Below are 22455 nucleotides of genomic sequence, written 5' to 3' on the forward strand. Positions count from 1 at the left end.
ATAATATCAAAGGAAAGGTAAAAACAAACCTTTTAAACCAAATATTTTGCCATATTAAAACCTGAGATTTAAAAGAATTTAGTTTTTAGAATCCTCAATTAAAAATTGATTTGAATATGTGCTTAAAAACAAAATTCATAAGTAAATGTATGATTCCGGTTCCGGAACCAAGTTTGAAATAACGGGTAACCGATGCTAACTTGATGCGTAAAAAACATACGTTTTTTAATAAATTCATTTGTTTATTTCATTTGTGAGAATTGCATAGAATTGTTAAACGAATGCAATATTAGTCGATACTAATTACCTCGCCTGCTTTTGTCTCCTCCAGTTTTGTGCGTTTGCGTTTAGTTGGACCCGCATCCTCCTCGTCCGAAGAATCTAAAATTTCGGTAATATCCTCATCATCATCCAATACTTTGCTGGGCTTTCGTTTGGCTGCCGTTTTCTGTAGGCTAACTTCGGTAAGTTTGTCTGTTGCCTCCGTAACAACCTCTTCAACGTCATCATCGTCATCCTCTTCAACTACCAGGCAATCATCATCGTCGTCGTCGTCCTCGACTTCCGTTGGTCGGCTGCGTTTTGAGGTGGAGGGACCATCGTCGGTTGCATCATCCCCATTAGCTGCGCGCTTTCGAGAGCTGGGCTCCGTCTCGGCCTCCGTCTCTTTAGGCTCCTCCTTCGGTTGGAGTTGATTTTTGTCGGCAATCACCTCAAACAGGACATCCTCTCGATCGGCATCAAAGTGCGCTATAATAATGCTCAGCTCATAACTCTGGAAGAAGTCGTCGCATTTGAGAATAACGCCATCCACGATGTTCATGTCGCTTAGCAACTTTTGCTCATTGCATTCGGTTTCTCCCTCCTCCGAGGATATGACAATGGAGCCAGTGGACTCCAGTGTCACGTCTGGATTGACCATGTTCAAAGTGTTGATGAGCACCTCATCACGGAATGCTTTAATTTGGACACGTTTAGTATCAATGCGCAAAGTGATGGCTGGATCACTAGCGCACACATAACAATTCGGATTGGGCTCCGGGAAAAATGCATCCGGCACCAGAAATTGATTGCGTCCATTGAGACGCAGTCGGGCGTAGACCGCCTTGCACTGCTCCCATTTGGCCTGCAGCACGCTGAAAGCGCGAAGCACTGAGATGCCGGCCGTTATTGCATTGGTGGTGGCAATGGCAGGAATTATATTGCCAGCCATGGATTTGATCTCAAACCGTGACTTGCGCTCGATCTCAAAGATGTGGGATCGAACATTGGCACAGGCGGCCACAAAGTCCATGGCCGGCTGATCATCCTTATCCCACACTAATGTGTCATTGCCCTCCAGTTTAAGAAAGGCAGCGCTTAGCTCTTTGAGCGCGTTGGCAAAGACATGGGCGCATTCCTCCACGGTCCAAATCTTGTGATGCTGGCGCGCAAGCTCCTGCGCATCAGAGCTGACACCGTCGGGCAGCAGTGTATCCCACTGCACAGGCACGGGTGCCTTGCGCGACTTCCAAAGATTCGACATGCGCAGCAAGTAGTTGATGTCCTCGTTAAAGAACTTGTTAAACAATTTGGCCGCATCGTAATTGCAATCCTTGGCCCATTGTCGTGTATTGATGCGCACCACATTGCCATTGGCGTTGGGAGGAGAGTCTGTCTCCTTCTTATTCTCGTTCACGTCTGCAGCATCTCCGGCGGCGTCTGCATCCTTAACTTCAGCTGCGGCTTCCTGTGCCTCCGGATCAGCAGCATCGGGGGAAATGTCCTCATCCTCAACCGATTCGCCAAACAGCTGACTATTTAACAAGTGTAAATAATATTGAATTTAATAAAGAGAGTAGACCACGCTTACTTGAACAGATGCTTGGCCCAGACAATGCAGTGAATAGGCTCTGAGGGTGTGTTGCGTATGGTACAGCCGGGAAAGCTTCGTTGCTTTTCCTTGGGTGTGCATTCGTAGCACTGGGTTAGGCCGCGCTTGATCAGCTCAACCTGTCCATTGTAGCCGGAGGTGCCGCTCTCAATGAGCGGCACATCTGCATTCAGACACATGCGATTCACATGATTTCGCGCCGCTCTGTTGTCCAAGGCGCTGAGCACCACGTCGAATTTCTTGAAGAAATTAACGCCGTAGTCAGTGCTGCAAATTAAAAGAAGGGATTAGATAATGGTATACGATTAATAAACCATTTCCTTACGACGTAACGCTGTCATGATAGGCTGTTATGTTCGCATCGGGATTAAAGCTGAGGGCGCTTTCACGGGCAACGCGTGCTTTTGACTTGCCCACATGCTCGCGATGGAAGAGGAACTGCCGGTTCAGGTTACTCAGGTCAATGGTGTCCAAATCGATCTGTATAAGAAACAATAATGAATTAGTGAATGAGGAATTGAAACTCGAAAAACAACTTACAATTTCGATTTCAGTAAAGCCGCTAAGCACAAGATTTTTGAGCACTTCACAGCCAATGCCACCTGCGCCCACAACCAATACTTTGGATTTCTTAACCAATTCTTGTAACGTTACGGGCAGAACGCCGTCAATTGCTGCAGCCATTGTTTATATTTTATTTAATTCTTTCTCACTTAACGCTATGCAAAATAATATAATTCGCAAATGACGCCGGCAGTCACACAAACACACGTACATTTGTTAAAAACAGTGTTGCAAAACGCGAATTACTATCGCAGCCAAGCTGTTATCGAATTTCTATTCTATCGATACAGCTGTTGATAAAATATCAGATTTCAAGCATTTCTACACCCGGTCACACCACTTTAATTGATTATAGTTGTAACTTGTGTGTGTGTTGTGTAGAAGCAGAAAACGGACGTTTTATATTTTAAGTGCTTGTTTATGCAGCACGACAATTGCGCGTCAACTGCAATTTAAAAAAAAAAAAAGCACTTGGTATTCAAATAAATTGTAGTTCTTGCTGTAATAGTCATGGCCGAAGTGCGACGCAGAAAGGCAGAAAACGAGGCTGACGATGCTGCTGCTGCCGCAGCCGCAAGCAGCGCAGCTGATTCTTCTGATCATGTAAGTTATCCAGGCCAATAAGACTGGAAATAAACCGAAATTATAGATACACATATATAGCTGCACTCTCGTGCATCGTCTCCAAAGTTTTCATAATTCATTGAAGCGCAAAAAAGAAGCGAATTGTATGTATACCAACACAACAAGATATCTACTATACACGTATAGTTGTACGTGTGCCTTCCATACAGTGTGCAGTGTTTTTGTTATTCTCTGACGCACAAGCAGGTGGTAAAAGAGCGCCCACCAGAGAGCCACACGGAGAGCGAGTGAGAGCGCTAGAGAGAAATACCAATAACAAATGTACAGCATACACAAATACACACACATGCACATGCATACATACAATCGTGACAATAATAAGACCCCGGCTTGTGGGAAACAAATCCAATTAGGCGACCATTACGGAAGCGTACCAAGGAACTACCCAACCGTCCAGCCAGCATTACCTCAGCCTGCTTAACAAGATGCTGCTGCTTTGAGGACGCGCCCCACCCCCGTCTTAATGGCAATGATAAGACCCCAGTGTCTCCAGCCAAAAATAATTCCCATTTGCGACTTTCTTATCAGACCCCGCCAATATTTGGCAACCCGATTCAACACGCCACCCCAAACAACCAACCACAAGCAAACAGCGCGAAACTTGGATAAATTAGCGAAATGTATCGTATCTTGTCGGCCGTTTATACTGCGCGCCGTATAGCAGCAGACGGCATTGGACTTTGAATTGGCACATATTTAATTTTTTGTATTTCTTAATGTTTGTTTATCGCCTTTGATGATTGAGTGGCATTTGGTTTATTTGATAAAATGTTGCTTGCAGGTCGATTCGGAGGAGGAGAAAATACCAGAGGAGAAGTTCGTTGAGGAGCTGGCCAAGAATTTACCCCAAGGCACCGACAAAACGCCAGAGCTATTGGACTCGGCTCTCAAGGATTTGCCCGATCGGTATGTGCAAAAATTGATTCGTTTCAAATTCCAAAAATATTCCAATACAGCTGTTTGCATGCGGCGCACAAACACAACGCAAACTTACAAAAATAGAATTAGAAACTACAAATTGTTCGGCTTTATAACTTTTAGAAGTTAAGTTAGGTCAAGACCATAAAAAATGAGCAAATAGTTTAACACACTTGTGAAGCTCGTCATTAAATTTATACGAACGTTGTAGCACAGTGTAAATTGTATTCGTATGCATTCGGTTTATTTATTTATATTTATTTTATGCTGTTTTTTTTAGATGGAAGAACTGGGTCATTCGCGGCATATTCACATGGATTATGATTTGTGGATTTGCATTAATCATCTACGGCGGCCCCTTGGCCTTGATGATTACGGTTCGTTAGCGAATGGAAGGGCTCACAAGCTTGACACACAATTAACCACTTACCCACATTTATAGACGCTGCTCGTGCAGGTGAAGTGCTTTCAGGAGATTATTTCAATTGGCTATCAAGTGTATCGCATACACGGCCTGCCCTGGTTTCGCAGTCTGTCCTGGTACTTCTTGCTTACCTCCAACTATTTCTTCTATGGCGAACATCTAGTTGACTACTTTGGCGTAGTCATCAACCGTGTGGTAAGTGCTGCTGCGCTTCTTATTATTTGCGATTATCAAGTTATATGTTTATTTTCTTTGTTATGCAGGAATACCTGAAGTTCTTAGTCACCTATCATCGTTTTCTATCGTTCGCACTGTATATCGTTGGCTTTGTTTGGTTCGTGCTCTCGCTGGTGAAGAAATATTATATCAAGCAGTTCAGCCTATTTGCCTGGACGCACGTCTCGCTGCTAATTGTCGTCACACAGAGCTATCTGATTATACAGAATATATTCGAGGGGCTTATTTGGTTTATAGTGCCCGTTTCGATGATTGTTTGCAATGATGTCATGGCATATGTTTTTGGTTTCTTCTTTGGACGCACGCCTCTCATCAAGCTGAGCCCCAAAAAGACCTGGGAGGGCTTTATCGGTGGTGGGTTTGCCACCGTTCTCTTTGGCATACTATTCTCATATATTTTGTGCAACTACCAATACTTTATCTGCCCCATCCAATATTCCGAGGAACTGGGTCGAATGACAATGTCCTGTGTGCCAAGCTATTTGTTCACGCCACAGGAGTACAGCCTGAAATTGGTAAGACACCCTCGCAAATACGCGCGCACACACACACACACCTCCAATATGGCTTCCCTAATGAGTATTGATTTGTGTACTAATCATTTGCAATTTCAGTTTGGTCTTGGCAAAACATTGAATATTTATCCATTCATATGGCACTCAATCTCGCTGAGCATGTTCAGCTCCATAATTGGACCCTTTGGCGGCTTCTTTGCCTCTGGCTTCAAACGCGCATTTAAAATTAAGGTGAGTCAACATTTGTTTTCAGCGCATTTGTTTTTTAAAATATGTTTGTGTGTTAAGGACTTTGGTGACATGATTCCTGGCCATGGCGGCATTATGGATCGCTTCGACTGTCAGTTTTTGATGGCCACCTTTGTCAACGTTTATATCTCAAGTTTCATTAGAACTCCATCGCCGTCAAAACTCTTGACGCAGGTTTGTTACACGTTTAAAGATACATATATATGGCCATAACTTAAATAACACATCTTTTGCAGATTTATAATTTAAAACCGGATCAACAATACCAAATTTATCAATCGCTAAAGGACTCACTTGGCGACATGCTTAATTAAAATATTAGACAACAACAACTGTTTGCTTTAGTCGTACGTCTCTACGTATATATATACATATATATATATTCATTATAAAAAGAAATTTATATATATCTATATATATATACATATTTATATCTGTATATGAAAATATGGCAAGCGCCATACAGATGTTGTAAGGGCCCCCAAAAATGATTCAATTGAATCGAACACTATATGAATAGTTATAATTTTTTTAACATAATTTTTGTTATGTTTTTAGTTATAGTTTAGATTTTTGTTGTTATTACAATTTTAAGTTATTTCACTTACGATTACAATTATGATAATGGCATTATATAGTGCAATTACAATCCGTTTACCGGTGATTTGTTAAGCGATTCCATTAATTTTAACGAGCCCTACGATCGCGTTATGAGATTGACCTTTTACCAAATCGAATTAAAAACTGGAAAAAAAATGCTTGTGGAAGCCCTTGAAAGGCAAAGCAACAACAATTAGAACGATGATGAATTTAATGTTTGTATGTCTGTGTGTGAATTTACAATATATATATATATACACGTATATCTAGTGTATATACATACATGTATGTGTGCTACTTTACTTACTATTAATTGAAAAAGATCTACGCCTCCGAGCCGCGATTAGTCATGCCAGAGAGACGCGCCTAGTTTAGATTGTGAAATGTTCTTTAGCAAATATTTTAACTTAAAACATAATTTTTGGATGAGCATTTGAGTTTGTTAACTAAACAATATACGTACGATCAAGTATCTAAAGACTTTCAATTTATGTTATGCTTATTCTTTCTAGTGCAATAATATTAGTCAAATATTGTTTTATTTTCCAGTGATCAGAACATAAATTTCATATATCCAGATTTGTGCATATATGTATATGTATATATTTATATATATAATTATGTGCATACACATATTTATTTATATAAAAATATACTTAGTTCCTTTCGGAAATGAAATATCATTTAAACGAGAAATTCCGTTGACTCATTCAATCCAAAGTAGAGTTGAGCAACTGTTTTAGATATAAGCCAAGTCTCTATTGATGTTACAAAAACAAATTAATATTAATAAAAACAAAATATAAATAAACTATTTGTGTAACGAATAACAAATCCTGTCTCAGGGTGAAGAAGCTGTTAGAAAAGGGGCAACTTATCTATAAGTTAATGGATACATATGTTTCTAATTGTATAAATATGCTTTGGCACTTTGGTGGTTAACTTATGGCAATAGCAAATTAAAATTGCTAACATTTGGACGGCGGCGCAGTGTCATCAACAATTTCGATTGGCTTCACTAGCATTTTGCTTATTAGAGATCGAGGCAAGTCCTCAACATCGCTACGCTTCAGATCAAAGTATACTCCACGTTTGCGCGCATCGTCCAGCAAATGACGCCATATCTTTACAGACTGTGAAAGCAGACAAGTTATAGCCAATTACCATCAAGTTTATGTTACTAATCCTTACCTGCAGATCATCAAAATTACCACAGATAACTAGGCAGCGTTGCGGTCTAGTAATGGCCACATTAAGTCTCTGGTAGTTGGTAAGGAAGCCGACGCCGCGCGTGCGTGCATTCGATAGGATGACCACATCCCGTTCCTGGCCCTGATACGCATCTACGGTCTGCGGTATAATCTTCATATGGCCAGGTATCACCTGACTAAGCGTATAGCAATGATTGCTATAAGGAGTAATTAGTCCATAGCTAAAGTGTTTGGCGGGCATCAACTTGTCCATCTCAATGAGCAGCTTTGCCACAAAACGTGCCTCTTCATCGTTGCTTATGCTTCGGCTGCTCGCATCGTTAGTGTCCCGGGTATAGCTCAAATTGATGACGCAGTAGGGAATCAAGGGGGAGATCAGTCGCTCGGTGCAGGTGGCATTGACCAGCTGGTTATCATAAAAGTAACTATTGGGCCATCTGCAAATCTCTGGATGCATGCGGTATTGCATGCTTAGCTTAAATACTTTGGTGTGCACAAAATGATTGCCACGCGGTTTTTCCAACTGTTGTTTCAAGTTGCGCTGAATGCGATCAAACATGGAATTACCAAGGCCAAAGTCAATTGCCTTCTGGGACAGCACGGTTGCAGGCAACTGCTGGGTATCACCCACCAGCACTAGACCACGTACACCAAAGCGCAGCGGCAGCAGGGTCCAAGGCTCGGTGCACTGTGTTGCCTCGTCTATGATGCACGCATCAAAGTAATCAATAAAGGCGGCCAGCTTAACGCAGCTCGAGAGCGTAGTGCAAACAATATTGGCGCGTTGTAGGCACGACATGGAAAACTCGTGCTCTTCGCGTGGTGTCAGGGGCGGCTTCAATTGCTCTATTATCAGGCGCAATTGTCGCTCTTTGGAATTTAGCTGCTGCTGCATATAATTAATCTGAGTAGGAAGCTTTTTAAGTTCGGCAATTTCCATTTCCAGCTGCTGTTGCTGCATTGTAAGAGCCTCGATGTGCTCGGCCGACAGACGCTTGCGTTTCTCTGCTAGTTTCTTGCCGAGATAGGCATCCAGCGACACGTCTCGCACATTTGGGTCCATTTTCTCAAAGAAACCAAACCGCACGAGCTCAAATTGCGAGTGACTCATGGCCTGGCGGGCACGCTTCAAATACAGCGTAATATTATCCACAGCAGCATTGCTATGTGCACAAATAAGAATCTTGCGGTCAAGCGTATGATTGCTGCTACCATACATGCACTGTAGCGTGAGATTCGAAATAACCACGGATTTGCCTGTACCGGGTGGACCCTGTATTAGCGTTATGCTAGGCGTCGAATCGTCAATCAAACGACTCCAGGTGCGCTGGCAAATGTCCATCTGATGGTTATTCAGTCTCTTAAAACCCTTGTATGCCGCTGGCTGCAACAGTCTGTTGTCATAGGACAATACGTTCTCGCTGGGCTGCAGTATGCGCTGGAACAACGGCGAGCGACCAAGCAAATAAATGGCATTGAAAGCGCCCATTTCCACACGTATATTGTCCACCACAGGGCGCACAGTTAACGTTTTGCATGAGCTAAGCATATCAATGCTGATGTTCTCTTGCAATATCTCAAAGCATATTTCACAAGTGTTGCCTGTAAGTGTATGCAAATGATAATACCTTGTAAGTCTTTAATTAAATATGCCTACCAGCTATGCGCTGAATGCGTGCAATCGATGCAAACGTCTCCTTCAGCTTATTGTCACTGCTTAGAGTGTACAGGTCAAATCTCTTGCCGAGCTTGTGATTGTCTACAAAACATAGAGGATAAATGATCAGGAAATGCGTACGCAAAATAGATTAACTGACTTACATCTGGTGTTCAGCACGAAGCGAGGTCGATGTCGGGTGTTTGCATTCGAAATGTTAACCAGATTGACTTCAAATGTGCTTTTGGAAATCTTGTAGTCACGCTCTATTGTAGAGATCAGCTCCAATTTCATCAGGGGTATTATAATGCTGGATTACCAAATATAATTATAATTGAGAATTTTTATCTACTTTAACTCAACTTACTCTCTGTATTGTTTGTAGCTCTTGAACTCATTTGGAATGGGTATTAGGACCTCAGACTCGGCCACCGCGTCGGCGCTGCGCGATGCCAACCACTGATTGCCCCAGTTAAGAATGTTTCCCATAATCAAATCGGTAAAGTTTTCCAATCTACCCTGGGCTTGTGACCATGCGCGACGCTCCGCGTACGTGCTAAGTGTTACCTTCTTGGTATCCTTAATACCAGCCACTTTTTTAAAAGCACCTTCAACCCGTTCAATCAATTTGATTTGTATGTTGTCGTTAAAACGAACATGTCGATTGCTTTTAGCACGCTTTTCGCGCTCCTGGCGCAAATCAAACTCACGGTCCATGTCGGCGAAAGTAACACGATTGCAGGTTCTTTTACTACGCGCCCGTTCCGCCTCCTTGCGTTCGGGCGGACGACTATAGTGGGTGGGCGGGCTCTTTACTAAATCGGCGGCATTCAGCTGCTGTGAGAAGGATTCTATTGTGGCACGACGCTTGTGTGCTGCTTTTTCGGGCTTTGACTGAGCCTCGGCCTTATCCATCTTGGGCTTCTTTGCTGTTGGTGGCTGCACGCCTTTGGTGAGAAATTCTCCACGGTTCGAATTACCTAGCGTGGGCAAGCTCGTTGGTTTACGTTTGCGTTCATCGCCGCGTTCGGACGCTGCATCCGGCTTTGGCTTGTCGGCTATTTTTTTCAGCTGCTCGCGACGCTTCTCTTTGATTTGTTCACACTCGCGCTTCTTATCCTTTGGTTTTTGATACCATTTCGTTCTCATCTCCGCTTGGTAGTCCGCTGAACGTTGTCTCTCCAGAATTTGATTTCGGCGCTCATTTTCCTTGCTTGCAGCGGAAACGCCACGCAATTTGCCACGGCTTTTGGGTAAATGTGGCGCTGCAATCACTTCTGGCCCCCTACCTTTGGCTGTAGATAGCGATTTAATATTGCTTGTCGCGTCCTCAGACTGTTCTGGCGAAGGCAAGGGACGTTCCATGTAGCAAGACTTGGATCTGTTCAATAAGCGTGCGCTGAGCGCTTTCTTGATGGGTGTTTCCTGGACTGGATCAGGTATTATTTCGTCTGGTTTTGTCGGCACTTCTTTCTTCTTGTCTGCAGTTAGTTTCTTTGGCGGGGACATGGGGCTTTCAACATAACAAGATTTGGACCTGTTTAGCAAACGGGGGCTGCATTTCTTTAAGGGCGTTTCAAGCCCTGGTACAGACTTTGCCGGCAACTCTCTCTCATTTTCTGTATTTGTAACGCTGGGTAACTGCGGCGGGGACGGCTTTGGACCTTCCATATAGCAAGACTTTGATCTGTTTTGCAAGCGAGGACTGACCCTATTTGTGGGTGTCTTGAGTTCTGGTGCAGGCATCTCAGCGGATTTTTTTGGTCGCGTTGGCGAGGACAAAGGACTTTCTATATAAAAAGATTTGGATCTGTTTCGAATGCTGGAGCTGCTATTTTTGGCGGGTGTTTCAGTCTCTAGAGCAGGCATCTCAGCTGGCAAGTCCTTGGGTTGTTTTGGTCGCGTAGGCGAAGACGAAGGACTTTGTATATAACATGATTTGGATCTGTTTTGCATGCGTGAGCTGCTTTTTTTACCGGGTGTTTCAGTCTCTGGTTCAGGTATCTCAGCTGGAAGCTCTTCGACGGGTTTATCGGTTGGACTTTTTTGTGGTCTCGTTGGCGAAGACAAAGGACTTTCCATATAACAAGATTTGTATCTGGTTCGCATGCGACAGTTGCGTGCTTTGGCGGGTGTTTCGGTCTCTGGTTCACTTATCTCATCAGGCAGGTCTTTGGCTTGCTTTTTGTCTATTGCTGCCGTTTTCTGTGGCCTCGTTGGTGATGATGAGGGGCTTTCTAAATAGCAAGACTTGGACCTGTTTCGTAACCGCGAACTGCGTTTCTTGGTGGGCTCTTCGGCCTCTGGAAGTGACATAGTTGCTTCTGGCTTTGTTGGCAACTCTTTAGGCTGAGAACGTTCCGAAACAGTTTTTCTACGCTTGCGCGGTGTAGACTTTTTCATTGCTCCTTTCGCGTTGGTTTTGGCATGCAGAACACTGGGCACTAAAACTACCTCCAATTCCTGCCGATTGTCCTCAACGACAGCAACAGAACTTGTTGCCAAGTTGTCCGTGCTATTTTGATGCCGTTGCGACATATCAATCGATTTCAGACGCACGCTACATCTGCGTATGTGGGGTTTTTGCGGTGTGCTGCTGTCAACTGAAATAAATGGTTAGATATATATTTAAAAGATGCGCCGAGATTCTATTTACCAGATAAAAGGGCCGACAGTTCATCTTCGCTATTGCTGCTGTCAATGCGCAACGCTTTGGATTTACGGCTCATAAAGATATTTTCCGACAGCTGAGAATCGTCGTCATCATCTCGAGCAGGATCATTGGCCTGTTCTTCAACATTTTTCCCATCATCCAGTGGATAAACCTGGGACATGAGATTCTGAGTAAGCAGTTTTGATGACCAATCGGCTACTTTGCTGTAGAGCTCGTCGTCTTCGTCCTCAATGAGTATGATTTCATCGTCATCAATTTGAGTGGCTATTTCACTTTTAATCCAGGAAGCTGGAGGCAGAAACTCTTCGTCGTGCAGGTCGTCAGGATCCGCATCACTTAGATCAGCCGACCCGTCGGCCATTTCCTCTTTCATTTCCCGCAGCACAGCCTGCGACATGGCGAAGTTTTCATCATAGTCGTCCTGGTAGTCACCTATAGTTATTTGATCTTCTCCTGGCGAAACAGGAGGTGGCATGTCACCGCCACCTGCTGGGTTTTCAGTCTCCTTTTCGGGCAAGTCTTTGTCCGTCTTGTTAACTTCCTCCGGCAGCTCAATTACGTCGCCGTCGTGTATTTTTTCGCCAGTTGTAGGAATGTTGTTGTTGTTCAGCTGCTTGTAAACATACGGATTTATTTGAAAAACCGATTCAAGCAGATCCTCATCAGGCTCGCCGAAAATGTTCTCAATCTCTTTGGTTGCCTGAGACAGGAGCTCCTGCTTCATCTCTGGCAGCTTTGGCAAGTGAATTGAGCGATGTGAAGTTGGCTTTGTTGGGCTCTTATCAGCTGCATTGTCAACGTTGCTGACCTCCTCATTTCTCAGTTCGGGATCCTCTTTACTCCCCGCCTTGGCAATTTCTGTTGGTCTTGGCGGGGTTTTGTCACTATCTTCATCATCCGATATGACGACAATGTCCTCTACATTTGGACACGTCTTTTTCAATTGAAATATGGCATAATTTGGTGGCACAACATCGTGCGGCGTTTCAACTCCAAGGCCGATTCTATCGCCGCAATTAAGTTGCTGCGCATTTACTTCGAGCTTGGACTCGTTTATAAACACGCCATTCAACGCGTTCTGTTGATAGAAACCCACCGAAAATGTACATATTTGTAAACAGTTCGTTGCTAATGAAATAAGACGCTTACCAACTGCTCTACGCTGATATTTTCACTGTTTACGATAAACTTCGCATGTTGTCGAGACAGAAAGTCATATTCCTTTAAAACAATCTTGCAGCAGGAGTGCCTGCCCACAGAATTGTCGCCAGACTGCAGAATTAGTTTTTTGCCGGTGCTTACATGCTCCAGGTACCAATAGCTTCCTCGTGCATCCATTGCGGAAGTGCACTCAGCTGCAAATTTGAACAATTTTATTTCACAACACAAATTCTGGTCCGAATTGTAGTGCCAAATTGCTGCGCTCAAAATAGTAGAGGACAATGTGACCATAAGCAACAACTGTTTTAATACCTAAAATTCTTGATCTCACGATTTATAAAAAATACCGCCAAAATATTAGTAGCGCTTTCATTGTTAAAATGCTTGTTTTTTGAGGCATGCCTACATAGTATTATTATTTCTCATATTTATTTGGGGACTTAATCTTTTTGCTTTTAGATCTGAATTAGCACAACAACTCTCGAGGATCGAATAAAATACCAGCACTTGCACAAAATACTGATGCAAATGGAAATCCTAGGTGGCAACACTGCCATATGTGAAATCAGCTGTGTTGCACATTTTGGCGCGATGCATTTGAGTTATGATTTCTGTACATTATGTCAAGAAAACAGTTTAGAAACAAAGGTTCAACACCCGAACATAATGTCAATGCTAAACGAATTTGTGTCGACCACAATAAACCAGGCACAAGCGGTGCAGGTACCATGCAGATGAGCGAGAGTATCTTTTGGCCGGACAACGATGCCAGTTTCTTTTCCCACGCCAAGCTGGAGGAATTGTTTAGTGGACAAGATGCTGTGGTGTCGGCACCTTTCAGCAGTCAAACCAGCAATAAATTTCATCAGAGCCAATCGGACGATAGTCTGTTTGGCGATATTTCATTGCCCAGCGCAGAAGAAGTAGTGCCGAGGATTGAACTGGACCAGAACAGTCCAAAGGTCCAAAGTTTTAAGGATATTGACCTCAAAGACTTGAGCATGGCTGAAATTGATATTTTCCATGGCGCTGATCATTACAGCGATCCAGTCGTACAAAATACTCAACTCTTTATGGATGCAATTGCCTTTAAGGTACCCAAATCACCAGAGAGAACACAAATGATGGCCCCGCAACCCAAAGAGGACTCCATAGCCATGTCGACATCAATGTCATTCATATCCAAGTCCATTCTGGAAGGCATTGTGCAGGGAACACAATATGAAACATACGAAGCTCTGCAAAATCGCTCCATGCTGCAGGCGCAACAAGAACTGGCGGCACTCGATCAGCTGGACTGGCAGACGCAGGCGTTTGCCGAATTCGAAAGCGCCAAGGACGAGCCCGACAACAGTTTTCCCAGTAAGGGCGATTTCTACGGTCTGCCGGACAGGGTGAAGAATTTAATATTCGAGCACAAGGGCATCAAAAGCTTATATGGTGAGCGGGTTGTTGACATTTCGGCATACTTCGACTATTACTAATATTGCACCCTTTTAGAGTGGCAGGATGAGTGTCTGAATCTGCCAGCCATACGAAAGCGCAAAAATCTAATTTATGCGCTGCCCACTAGCGGCGGCAAAACTTTGGTTGCCGAAATCCTAATGCTGCGCGAGCTGCTCTGCCGCCAACGCAATGTGCTCTTCATACTGCCCTATGTGTCCATAGTGCAGGAAAAGGTGAGCGCCATGTCACCGTTTGCCATTGCGCTAGACTTCATTGTGGATGAGTATACGGCGGGCAAGGGCAAATGTCCGCCACAACCGCAACGCAAGCGGCGCAGCCTGTTTATCGCATCCATTGAGAAGGGCGCCGTGCTTATGGACAGCTTGATTGATGCTCAACGTCCACACGAGATCGGTCTGGTTGTGGTTGATGAGCTGCATTTGATTGGCGAGCGCGGCCGCGGCGCTACATTGGAGGCTTTTTTGACCAAGGTCATGTTTTTGAATGGTATCTATATAATTCTATATACTCCTTCACAGTTACTAACTGTTCCATCTCCATTTTAGCCAACATTCAAATTGTGGGCATGAGCGCCACCATTGGAAATCTGAACGAAATTTCGGCTTTTCTCAATGCAGATGTTTATACGCGTGGCTTTCGTCCAGTAGAGCTACGGGAGTACATCAAATGTGGACATGATTTGCTGGAAATCAATTCGGCCGGGCAAACGCTCGAAGAGATATTTGTTCCTCATCGCACCGTTAGCTACAATGTCAGTCTCTCTTCAGCTTAGCTGCCATTATTAACTTTGTTTACTCCTTTACAGTACAGCGCCGCTGTGGAGCGCGCCGATCCAGATCATCTGGCGGGTTTAATAAGCGAATGTGCGCCGGAGCATTGCTGTCTGGTGTTTTGTCCCACGCGCAAGAATTGTGAGAATGTCGCGCTGCTCCTTAGTAGGATTGTGCCCAAGCAAAAGTTCTTTGAGCATCGCCAGAATGAGAAAGCTGATCTTATGAATGCTCTCGACAAGATGTGTGGCATCTTAAGTCCCGTGCTGGCCAAAACGTTGCCCTACGGCATTGCCTATCATCACTCGGGACTGACCACGGACGAACGCAAATATATTGAGACCGCATATCGATTCGGCGTCATCACGGTAATTTGTTGTACTTCCACGCTGGCGGCGGGCGTGAATCTGCCCGCCAAGCGTGTGATTATACGTGCGCCCTATGTCGGACAAGAGTTCATGACTTTGTGCAAGTACAAGCAAATGGTTGGACGTGCTGGACGCGCAGGTCTGGGCGAGGCGGGCGAGAGTATTCTGATAACGCAGAGCAAGGACAATTTTCTTGTGGGGCAAATGCTATTCTCGCCCATGGACAAAGCGCTTAGCTCGCTGGATCAGCTGGATGCCGTTGGCTTACAGGTAAACCCGTGTCCTCTGGGCCCAGAGTCTCACTCCAGCACTGACAGTCTATTTCTTTACAGTCTTTAATACTGAGCGTCATTGGCTTGAACCTGGCTGATTGCCGACGCGATCTCAATCGCCTGGTCAACAGCACTTTGCTGGCCGTGCAGGCTGGCGCCTTGGAAGTAGCCGTTGATGAGCTGGTGCTGCGCATTTTGCGTGACATGTTCAAGAACAAGGTGCTGCAACTTAGAGAAACTGCGCCTAAGGGCAAACCCAATAGCTCGGATATTATGACTACACAAGATATCAATCAGAGCAGTCGCTCGGCTTCCGATCGTCGTCTGCTCATAAGCCAATCCACTCGTTTTCAGCTAACCAACATTGGGCGCGCCGCATTTAAGGCGGGCATCGATTACAAACGCGCCTTTGCAATACACAGAGAGCTGCAGCAGGCGCAGCAGCAGCTCATACTCACCAGCTATGTGCATCTGCTTTACCTGGTTGTCTGCTTCAATTCCAATGAGCGTGGCGATGAAATGTTCCCTGCTGATGCTAACATACTCTTTCGCGAATATACTTCCCTATCGACACAGACCCAGGCGCTGTTCAAGCAGTTGGGCTTTACGGAGGCGCATGCGGCCAGGCTAGCTAAGACGCAGTCGGTGCAGGGTCCGTTGGCTTTGCAGTTGAATCGCCTGTACAAAGTCCTCATTCTAGCTGATGTACTGGCGCTCGTGCCGTTACCCAGCGTGGCCAGCAAGTACAATGTGGAGCGCGGCACGTTGCAGCAACTAATCAGTCAGTGCACGGCGGCGGCTAGCGCCATAGTGCGTCTGTGCGAGCAAATTGATGAGTTCTGGTGCTATAGGCCACTCTTCGAGCGCATCAATCAAAAAATGGATCGCTGCGGCACGCTGGAACTGGAGTCGCTGTTAGAGCTGCCCGCTGTTAAGATTGTGAGTGATTACCTTAAATAATGAATCGCTTTTAACTTATTTGTACTTTTTAGAATCGAGCCAAGCAGCTTTATACGGCGGGCTTCAGAACCATCGAAGATGTGGCCAAGACGCGTCCCATTGCGCTGGTGAAAGCTGTGGAATTCATGCCACTCAAAGTGGCCACGGAAATTATATCAGCTGCTAAGGTTTGCCTCTATATCCTATATGTTAAATCTATATTTAATTATATATTCGCTTCTGTCTGTTTTAGATAATATTAATGAAAAAACTGGATCATCTGGAGGAGGCGACGGAGGCGCTGAAGAGCTGCCTTTGCACAAGCGAATCGCAATCAACTTAAATGTATATAAAAGTTAAGGTTATTGTTTTTGCCTTTTTTAGTTGTTTTGTATCATAGTTTTAATTTTGTTTAAGCACTCGACTTGAGCCTAGAATACAGCTTAAATAATACGCGCACACAAAATGTTTTTGCATACTAAATTTAAATTAATTTGTTTGTTTTTTTTGTTGTTCAATTTGTTTACCGCATTCAAGTATTTAACTAAGCGCAGCGGCTGTTGATGGTTGTTATTGTTGTTGTTTGTGTACTAAATAAAAATTAGCAGACAAAACTTGAAAGTTACTTTTGTCTCGGCTACTATCACGACAATTGAGTATTATACAATGTATATATTAATAATTTTTTTTTTGCTTCTCTGTTTCACGTAAAAGTTAAGCGCAAATTGTGTGTTGGAAATTCCGCCTGCTTTAACTTTAACTATAGAAAAAAATATTATAATTAGCTTGCGGCTAGAGGACTAAAATATATAAAAAAGAAAAAGATAGAGTAGAAAAGCAGTTGCCTAGGCACCTGGTGCGCCTTCTAGTTATTTACAGCTGAAGAAACTGAAAGGAAACAACATGGATATATTACAACAGGAATCGTTAAATCAATTTTATCGGTCTATCATAATATTTACCTTGATTTTTCACAGACTTGTAACCGCGACTAATATGCAAACTCATCGTAGTAATGCTGGGCAAGTCGTGCGCCCGTTTGGGTGCTGCTCACTGCTCCTCCGGCAGCGTATTCGTGTCTATGTGCACGCGAGACCTGCGCCGGGACAATCGCTCGCCGGCGTATATCTGTCGATGAGAAATAGGAATCACTATGATAGTTCGGTGGCGAATGTGACTGAGACTGAGGCTGTGACTGCGAAGCGGATGCATGGGATGATGACGGCGAATGATTCTGATAGATGGATGCCTGCTGCTGATAGTTGCTATTGCCATGACCGGCAAATGGATTGTACGCTCCGCTGGCAGCGGGTGCGACATACGCACTAGCATAGGCCCGGCTCTGATAGTTGGCATGCTGATGCTGATGTGGATGCAGTGGCGTAAGCGGTTTAAGCGTGGGATCGAGCGCATCGTTCAGCGTCACATCGTAGTCGTTCTCATAGAGTTCGTCCAGATTGAGCTTGACCGGCTGTGGCTCTGGCCGCCTGGGCGTTACCGATGTGGGCAGTGCACTGCGTGGCGGCAATGTGGTGCGCGGTGGGTTGGGCGACGGTGCCGGCAGCTCATCGCTGTCAGCCTCACTGTCACCGTCACTGTCACTGCTTGGCTGTTCGCCGCGCAGCAGCGGCGCTCCATGCTCCAGCAGGCGCACGCCCGATATGGTTGAGCCCATGTCGATGGGCGTGCTGTCTGTGGTGCGCGTATTGCTGGTCAGTTGCGACCGCACTGCCACGCCCACCGGCTGAAGGCCTCGCGGCAAATATGGGCTGCCACCACGCGAGGGCAGGAAGGGTCGCTTGACCACACGTACCGAAGCGGGTCGCAGTGGCTTGGCTGGTGCTGCTGGCGCCAGCGGCTCATCCACCTCATCTGGCTCGGCGTGCTCTGGCTGCAGTGCCTCCTCCTCGGGCAGTTCCTCTTCCAGTGCGGGCGCTGCTGTTGTCCTGGACGTGGGCAACGCACGTTGTCGATTGGCCAGCGCCAGTTTTTGATTGCGTCTCGCCGGGGTTATGCCCACCAAGGAGTTGGATTTCGTGCGCGCCGGTGGAACACGCGGCTGCGCCGGCTGCTCTTCACTGGCGGGCTCGACATGCTCCTCCTCATCCTCCTGCACAATGGGTTGTCTGGGGCGTGCTGCAGGCTTACGTGGTACGGGAGCAGCTGGCTTGGGGCGCACTCGCTGCGCTCGTGCAGGCGCTGGCCGCTCCTCGTAATCCACATCGTCCACGAAGTCCACATCGGCAGCCGGCGCACGAGCTCTGCTGGCCTGTGGACGCTTACGGCGTGGCGTTTCCTGTCGCTCGGCCTCGTAGTCATCCTCCTCGTCCAGCAGCGCCTTCTTCTCTGTCACTGGCTTGCGCAGAGTTGAGCGCGTGGGCTTCTGTTCTTTGGGGGCTGCAGTGCGTCTGCGTGGCGCATTGCGTGCTGGTTGTGCCGGCTGCTCGTAGTCCTCCTCCTGCTGCTCACGGTCTTGGTAGTAATCGTCATCCTCCTGCTCGCCACCTGCTGGAGCGTGTGTGGTAGCCGTGTTTTTCTGCACGGGATAGGAATACTTTTTCTTCTCGTTGACGGGCACGGGACGAGCTATGCGCGGCGGGGCACGGGGACGGGCATAGACGGAGGCAGCCGCCGCTTTGGGCGTAATAAACTCAGTCAATGGCTTGGGCGTTGTTTTTACTTTCTGCGGTGTTTGCTCTTCGGCTGCCTCCTCCTGGTCCAGCCCGTCGGGCTTCTCATACTCATCAAGCTCGTCCAGCACCGCAACTGTAGATGGTGTCGTGCGCTTTTCGCTGCTGCGCCGTCTGCCACCTGCACGACGTGGTTCGTCAGCGACGCGTTCCTCATTGAAGCTGCGACGCTCCTCAACGCGTCCTGGCTTGCGGGGCGATGCCTTACCACGACCGCCAGCTGCTGGCTGGGGCTTGCTACGCCGGCCGCCAGGTCGATTGCGCCGATCATCGTAGTCCTCGTCGACGAGCTCATCCTCGTCCCTGTAGCGATTTCGGTTGCGTCGCAGCGGCTTTTCCGCCACTTGTTTATCCTCGTACTCATCGTCGTAGTCCAGTTGCAGTTGCGGTTTGCGCGGACGCGGACGTGGATTGCGACGACTGTAGCGCTCCTCATAGTACTCATCCTCCGACTCGTCATAATAGTAGTCATCCACGGGGCGGCGGTTGTAGGGTCGATGATAGGGTCGCTGCGCCCGACGTCTAGGCGGGGTCGGAGGTGGTTCCGTTGTGGTCGTGCTCGTCGACGACGTCGTCGTGGCCATGTATAGCTCATCATTTCTATGGGGAATGAATTAAAGTGAGCTATGTTCCATTCTCTGGGTCAGGCTCGACTTGCTCTCACCTGTTCCAGTACTTTTGGGAGCCCTCGCAGTCCACATCGGAGGCAAAGTGACAGATGAAGGTGCGCTGATCGAAGGCCGTGAAATTGGCGCAAAGGAAATCGTGTCGTATACCGTAGACGCAATGATGATAAATCTGCAAATGATAAAAGAGGCAGTTAGTAAAATTCGTAAATAACTAACTAAAGTCTTGGCCAGACGGAGGTGTGAACACCGTCTGTTTAACGTCTCTTCGCCAGGCAAACAAAATTCAATTTGAGGTCAAGATCGACACGCAGACAAGTTTTTTTTAAATGTTTTTCTTTTTGGCTTCGCCTTTGGGCACGTAAGCCGCAAGACGGCGGCAAAAAGAGAAATTACTGGACATGAATTACGTGGTAGCTCATATTGCGCGCTGTTCAACTTGACCAATTGGATAACGACCCCTTCCCCTCCCCCACCCACTACATTCCCGTTGCGCTGTTGAGCACAAGGTCAACATACATATGGAAAAACATATAATTTGTCTTGCTCTAGTGACCCTCCCTTTGATCTAGCGACAGGGAGGGAGGTAACAGCACTTGAAAGCATCATCAGAAAGAAGCCTTTCTATGCGATTTTCATAAATACAAGTAGGGAATAACCCTTTCTAAGCGATTTGATGAATTGAAGTACCACCCTTTAGGTTTTTCATGTGTGAGGGAGAGTCCGAGTAGAAGTGAAAGATTGACAGCGAAACGGAAATGAGGAAATATTCCTTGAAAATCGCATAAGTAGGTGTCAAAGGCCTGTGGTCTCTTATTGACTTATTTACTCACCTGACATTTGTACTCAATTGAGGCATAAAAACCGTCGTGGAGACCCTCGCACTTGAAGTGAATCTCATCCATGGGTGGAACGGTAGACAAGAAAGGATAGCTCGAGAGATTGTAGCTGCGCCGAAGATAAGAGACAATTGATAAGGAGGTGTTAAATGAAGTTCGAAGTTCGACTTACCCTCTTAGCTCTCGTGGCAAATTTGGATCCCAGATATAATCAATTTGCGGTATGCCCGTCAATTTGGAGTTTTTCGACAGCGTCACATTGTCCGACTATAAAAATATAGATTAGAAATCCTAACTCCAACTAAAACGAACTAAGCACTTACCTTGCTCTCCTCCCCCTCGCCGGTGGGCTGTGGCAACTCTTGTTTTTCTGTGGCAGGTTCTGAACTTTCGGTAGTCGTTGTGCTTGTGCTGGTTGTAGAGGCAGGTGTTTTGGCAATGGAGACCTTCTTGAAGGGCAGCGCAGCATCCGCGGAGCCAATCAGACCCAACAACAGCACTGTTCGGATGAAAAAGCAGGGCAGGTATTTATATAAAAATGTGTAAAAACTGTAGCTGGTTTTTTATTTAATTGCATAATCGGAGCCGTTTTTGCGCTCGACTGCTCGCATTATATCACAGCACATGCAGCGACTGGTAGCATTTATTTTTCGGGAGTTTTCGCTGTGCAGCATAATCCAGTTCGTTGCAAGTGCAAAGCAGCGATTAAGTTATTGCAGCACCTGAATAACCTTTCCTCATATACGTAGGTAGAGAAGAGTGGGGGGGGGGGGGGGGGTGTCTGAACTCACCTGTCGCTGTCATGAACAGCCAGCGTTTGGCTCTTTTCATTATGACGTTTCTGCAGTTGCTGTTGAATTTTTTATTTCCCGCTTTGGTTTGCTTGAAAAAAAAACACAAAGAAATAATAACAAAATTATGTAAATTTCACAAAAGAAAGAAACCAAACAAAAATGTTGTAAGCAATGCGAGAATTCGCCAATAAACACACCCCGACGAGCACAGGCTAAGATTTATGCTCCTTGTGCCAAGTGAAGAAGTCACTGAACGAACGCTCCAAAGAAATGTCGCTGGGGTCCGTTCCGTTGAGTTCTTCACTTAACATTGTCGGCACGCAATCCACAAGTATTTTTTTGTCTTTCGTGTTTTTTGGAGCTACACCTAACTGCAACTCGCACATGTCTTGATTAACGTTACTTTTTTTTAGCTGACACTCAATCAGTTTGTGGCGGAAAAGAAATGCACAACAGGTGTGTGTGTGTGTGTGTGGGTGAGTGTACTATATCTTGTTATGGTCGTAGAAAGTGTTCTAGACATAGATTCGTCTGATTTTCCATGACTAGTTCATATATATGGAAAAAGTGAAACTGAAACCTTTGCCAAGTTAAGTTAGGCCTTATTTTAGTGTAAGTAAATAATAATAAAACTTTGGCTAATATATCATAAAAATTGTAGTTTCTTTTTCAAATATGGGTTTAACTTGTGTGCAATAAGATTATCATAATGATATGATATTAGAAGAGGGCGAATTTATTCTACAATATTCTAGTTCGAAAAGCTGGGCTTGAATTCCATAATTTTCTAAAAAGTAATATTTTATCTTAATATTAGCTAAGTTACTTTTGTTAAAAATAAACTATTTTTATTGTATTATTTGTAACAATGGGCAAATTTTTTGACAAAAAATGTGCTTCCTATATGAAATGGATGTTGAATAAATACAAAATGAATGTGTGCATAATTTGCAGCTCGATAT

At 45.4% G+C, this 22455-nt stretch overlaps 5 protein-coding genes across 5 annotated transcripts; 2 read left to right on the top strand and 3 right to left on the bottom strand.

The window, feature by feature from the left end:
• Nucleotides 1–230: 230 nt before the first annotated feature.
• LOC115771158 (SUMO-activating enzyme subunit 2-A) lies at nt 231–2612 on the bottom strand. Its single transcript, XM_030716730.1, has 4 exons — nt 2414–2612; nt 2199–2353; nt 1853–2140; nt 231–1796 (listed from the first exon to the last, which is right to left on the bottom strand). The coding sequence occupies exons 1-4, from the start codon at nt 2555–2557 to the stop codon at nt 290–292; spliced, it is 2094 nt and encodes a 697-aa protein (XP_030572590.1). The 5' UTR covers nt 2558–2612; the 3' UTR covers nt 231–289.
• Nucleotides 2613–2776: 164 nt separating this feature from the next.
• Nucleotides 2777–5820, top strand: LOC115771006 (phosphatidate cytidylyltransferase, photoreceptor-specific). Its single transcript, XM_030716507.1, has 8 exons — nt 2777–3040; nt 3864–3988; nt 4281–4377; nt 4443–4619; nt 4688–5176; nt 5276–5407; nt 5465–5599; nt 5662–5820. Exons 1-8 carry the CDS (start codon nt 2948–2950, stop codon nt 5737–5739), a joined length of 1326 nt encoding a protein of 441 aa, XP_030572367.1. The 5' UTR covers nt 2777–2947; the 3' UTR covers nt 5740–5820.
• Nucleotides 5821–6882: 1062 nt separating this feature from the next.
• LOC115771005 lies at nt 6883–12957 on the bottom strand. Its single transcript, XM_030716506.1, has 7 exons — nt 12717–12957; nt 11550–12645; nt 9261–11496; nt 9058–9203; nt 8894–8995; nt 7217–8838; nt 6883–7158 (listed from the first exon to the last, which is right to left on the bottom strand). The coding sequence occupies exons 1-7, from the start codon at nt 12903–12905 to the stop codon at nt 6994–6996; spliced, it is 5556 nt and encodes a 1851-aa protein (XP_030572366.1). The 5' UTR covers nt 12906–12957; the 3' UTR covers nt 6883–6993.
• A 495-nt stretch (nt 12958–13452) lies between these two features.
• Nucleotides 13453–16896, top strand: LOC115771187 (helicase POLQ-like). Its single transcript, XM_030716780.1, has 7 exons — nt 13453–14168; nt 14229–14681; nt 14741–14946; nt 15001–15603; nt 15666–16544; nt 16598–16732; nt 16798–16896. Exons 1-7 carry the CDS (start codon nt 13457–13459, stop codon nt 16885–16887), a joined length of 3078 nt encoding a protein of 1025 aa, XP_030572640.1. The 5' UTR covers nt 13453–13456; the 3' UTR covers nt 16888–16896.
• Nucleotides 16897–17355: 459 nt separating this feature from the next.
• LOC115771244 (proteoglycan 4) lies at nt 17356–21530 on the bottom strand. The gene is made up of 7 exons (XM_030716845.1): nt 21491–21530; nt 21023–21198; nt 20872–20966; nt 20694–20808; nt 19899–20032; nt 17507–19834; nt 17356–17432 (listed from the first exon to the last, which is right to left on the bottom strand). The coding sequence occupies exons 1-6, from the start codon at nt 21528–21530 to the stop codon at nt 17536–17538; spliced, it is 2859 nt and encodes a 952-aa protein (XP_030572705.1). The 3' UTR covers nt 17356–17432; nt 17507–17535.
• Nucleotides 21531–22455: the final 925 nt, after the last annotated feature.

The sequence above is a fragment of the Drosophila novamexicana genome, unplaced genomic scaffold (genome assembly GCF_003285875.2).
Source record: "Drosophila novamexicana strain 15010-1031.04,08,12 unplaced genomic scaffold, DnovRS2.1 tig00000024-arrow-pilon, whole genome shotgun sequence".
Taxonomy (NCBI): Eukaryota; Metazoa; Arthropoda; class Insecta; order Diptera; family Drosophilidae; genus Drosophila; species Drosophila novamexicana.

What these genes read in the sequence shown, in the direction of transcription:
- LOC115771005 (XM_030716506.1), bottom strand. Translation starts at nt 12,905, where the DNA reads ATGGATGCACGAGGAAGCTATTGGTACCTGGAGCATGTAAGCACCGGC. An exon ending in AGCTACAAACAATACAGAGA is followed by an intron (nt 9,204 to 9,260) that starts GTAAGTTGAGTT and finishes TTGGTAATCCAG; the next exon opens with CATTATAATACCCCTGATGA. An exon ending in GTAATTTTGATGATCTGCAG is followed by an intron (nt 7,159 to 7,216) that starts GTAAGGATTAGT and finishes CTGCTTTCACAG; the next exon opens with TCTGTAAAGATATGGCGTCA.
- LOC115771187 (XM_030716780.1), top strand. Translation starts at nt 13,457, where the DNA reads ATGCAGATGAGCGAGAGTATCTTTTGGCCGGACAACGATGCCAGTTTC. An exon ending in CAAGGTCATGTTTTTGAATG is followed by an intron (nt 14,682 to 14,740) that starts GTATCTATATAA and finishes TCTCCATTTTAG; the next exon opens with CCAACATTCAAATTGTGGGC. An exon ending in AAATTATATCAGCTGCTAAG is followed by an intron (nt 16,733 to 16,797) that starts GTTTGCCTCTAT and finishes TGTCTGTTTTAG; the next exon opens with ATAATATTAATGAAAAAACT.
- LOC115771006 (XM_030716507.1), top strand. Translation starts at nt 2,948, where the DNA reads ATGGCCGAAGTGCGACGCAGAAAGGCAGAAAACGAGGCTGACGATGCT. An exon ending in CCTTGGCCTTGATGATTACG is followed by an intron (nt 4,378 to 4,442) that starts GTTCGTTAGCGA and finishes CCACATTTATAG; the next exon opens with ACGCTGCTCGTGCAGGTGAA. An exon ending in AGGAGTACAGCCTGAAATTG is followed by an intron (nt 5,177 to 5,275) that starts GTAAGACACCCT and finishes TTGCAATTTCAG; the next exon opens with TTTGGTCTTGGCAAAACATT.
- LOC115771244 (XM_030716845.1), bottom strand. Translation starts at nt 21,530, where the DNA reads ATGAAAAGAGCCAAACGCTGGCTGTTCATGACAGCGACAG. An exon ending in GCTGTTCATGACAGCGACAG is followed by an intron (nt 21,199 to 21,490) that starts GTGAGTTCAGAC and finishes TCATCCGAACAG; the next exon opens with TGCTGTTGTTGGGTCTGATT. An exon ending in TTGCCACGAGAGCTAAGAGG is followed by an intron (nt 20,809 to 20,871) that starts GTAAGTCGAACT and finishes TCTTCGGCGCAG; the next exon opens with CTACAATCTCTCGAGCTATC.
- LOC115771158 (XM_030716730.1), bottom strand. Translation starts at nt 2,557, where the DNA reads ATGGCTGCAGCAATTGACGGCGTTCTGCCCGTAACGTTACAAGAATTG. An exon ending in GCTTTACTGAAATCGAAATT is followed by an intron (nt 2,354 to 2,413) that starts GTAAGTTGTTTT and finishes TTTCTTATACAG; the next exon opens with ATCGATTTGGACACCATTGA. An exon ending in TATCATGACAGCGTTACGTC is followed by an intron (nt 2,141 to 2,198) that starts GTAAGGAAATGG and finishes TTTAATTTGCAG; the next exon opens with CACTGACTACGGCGTTAATT.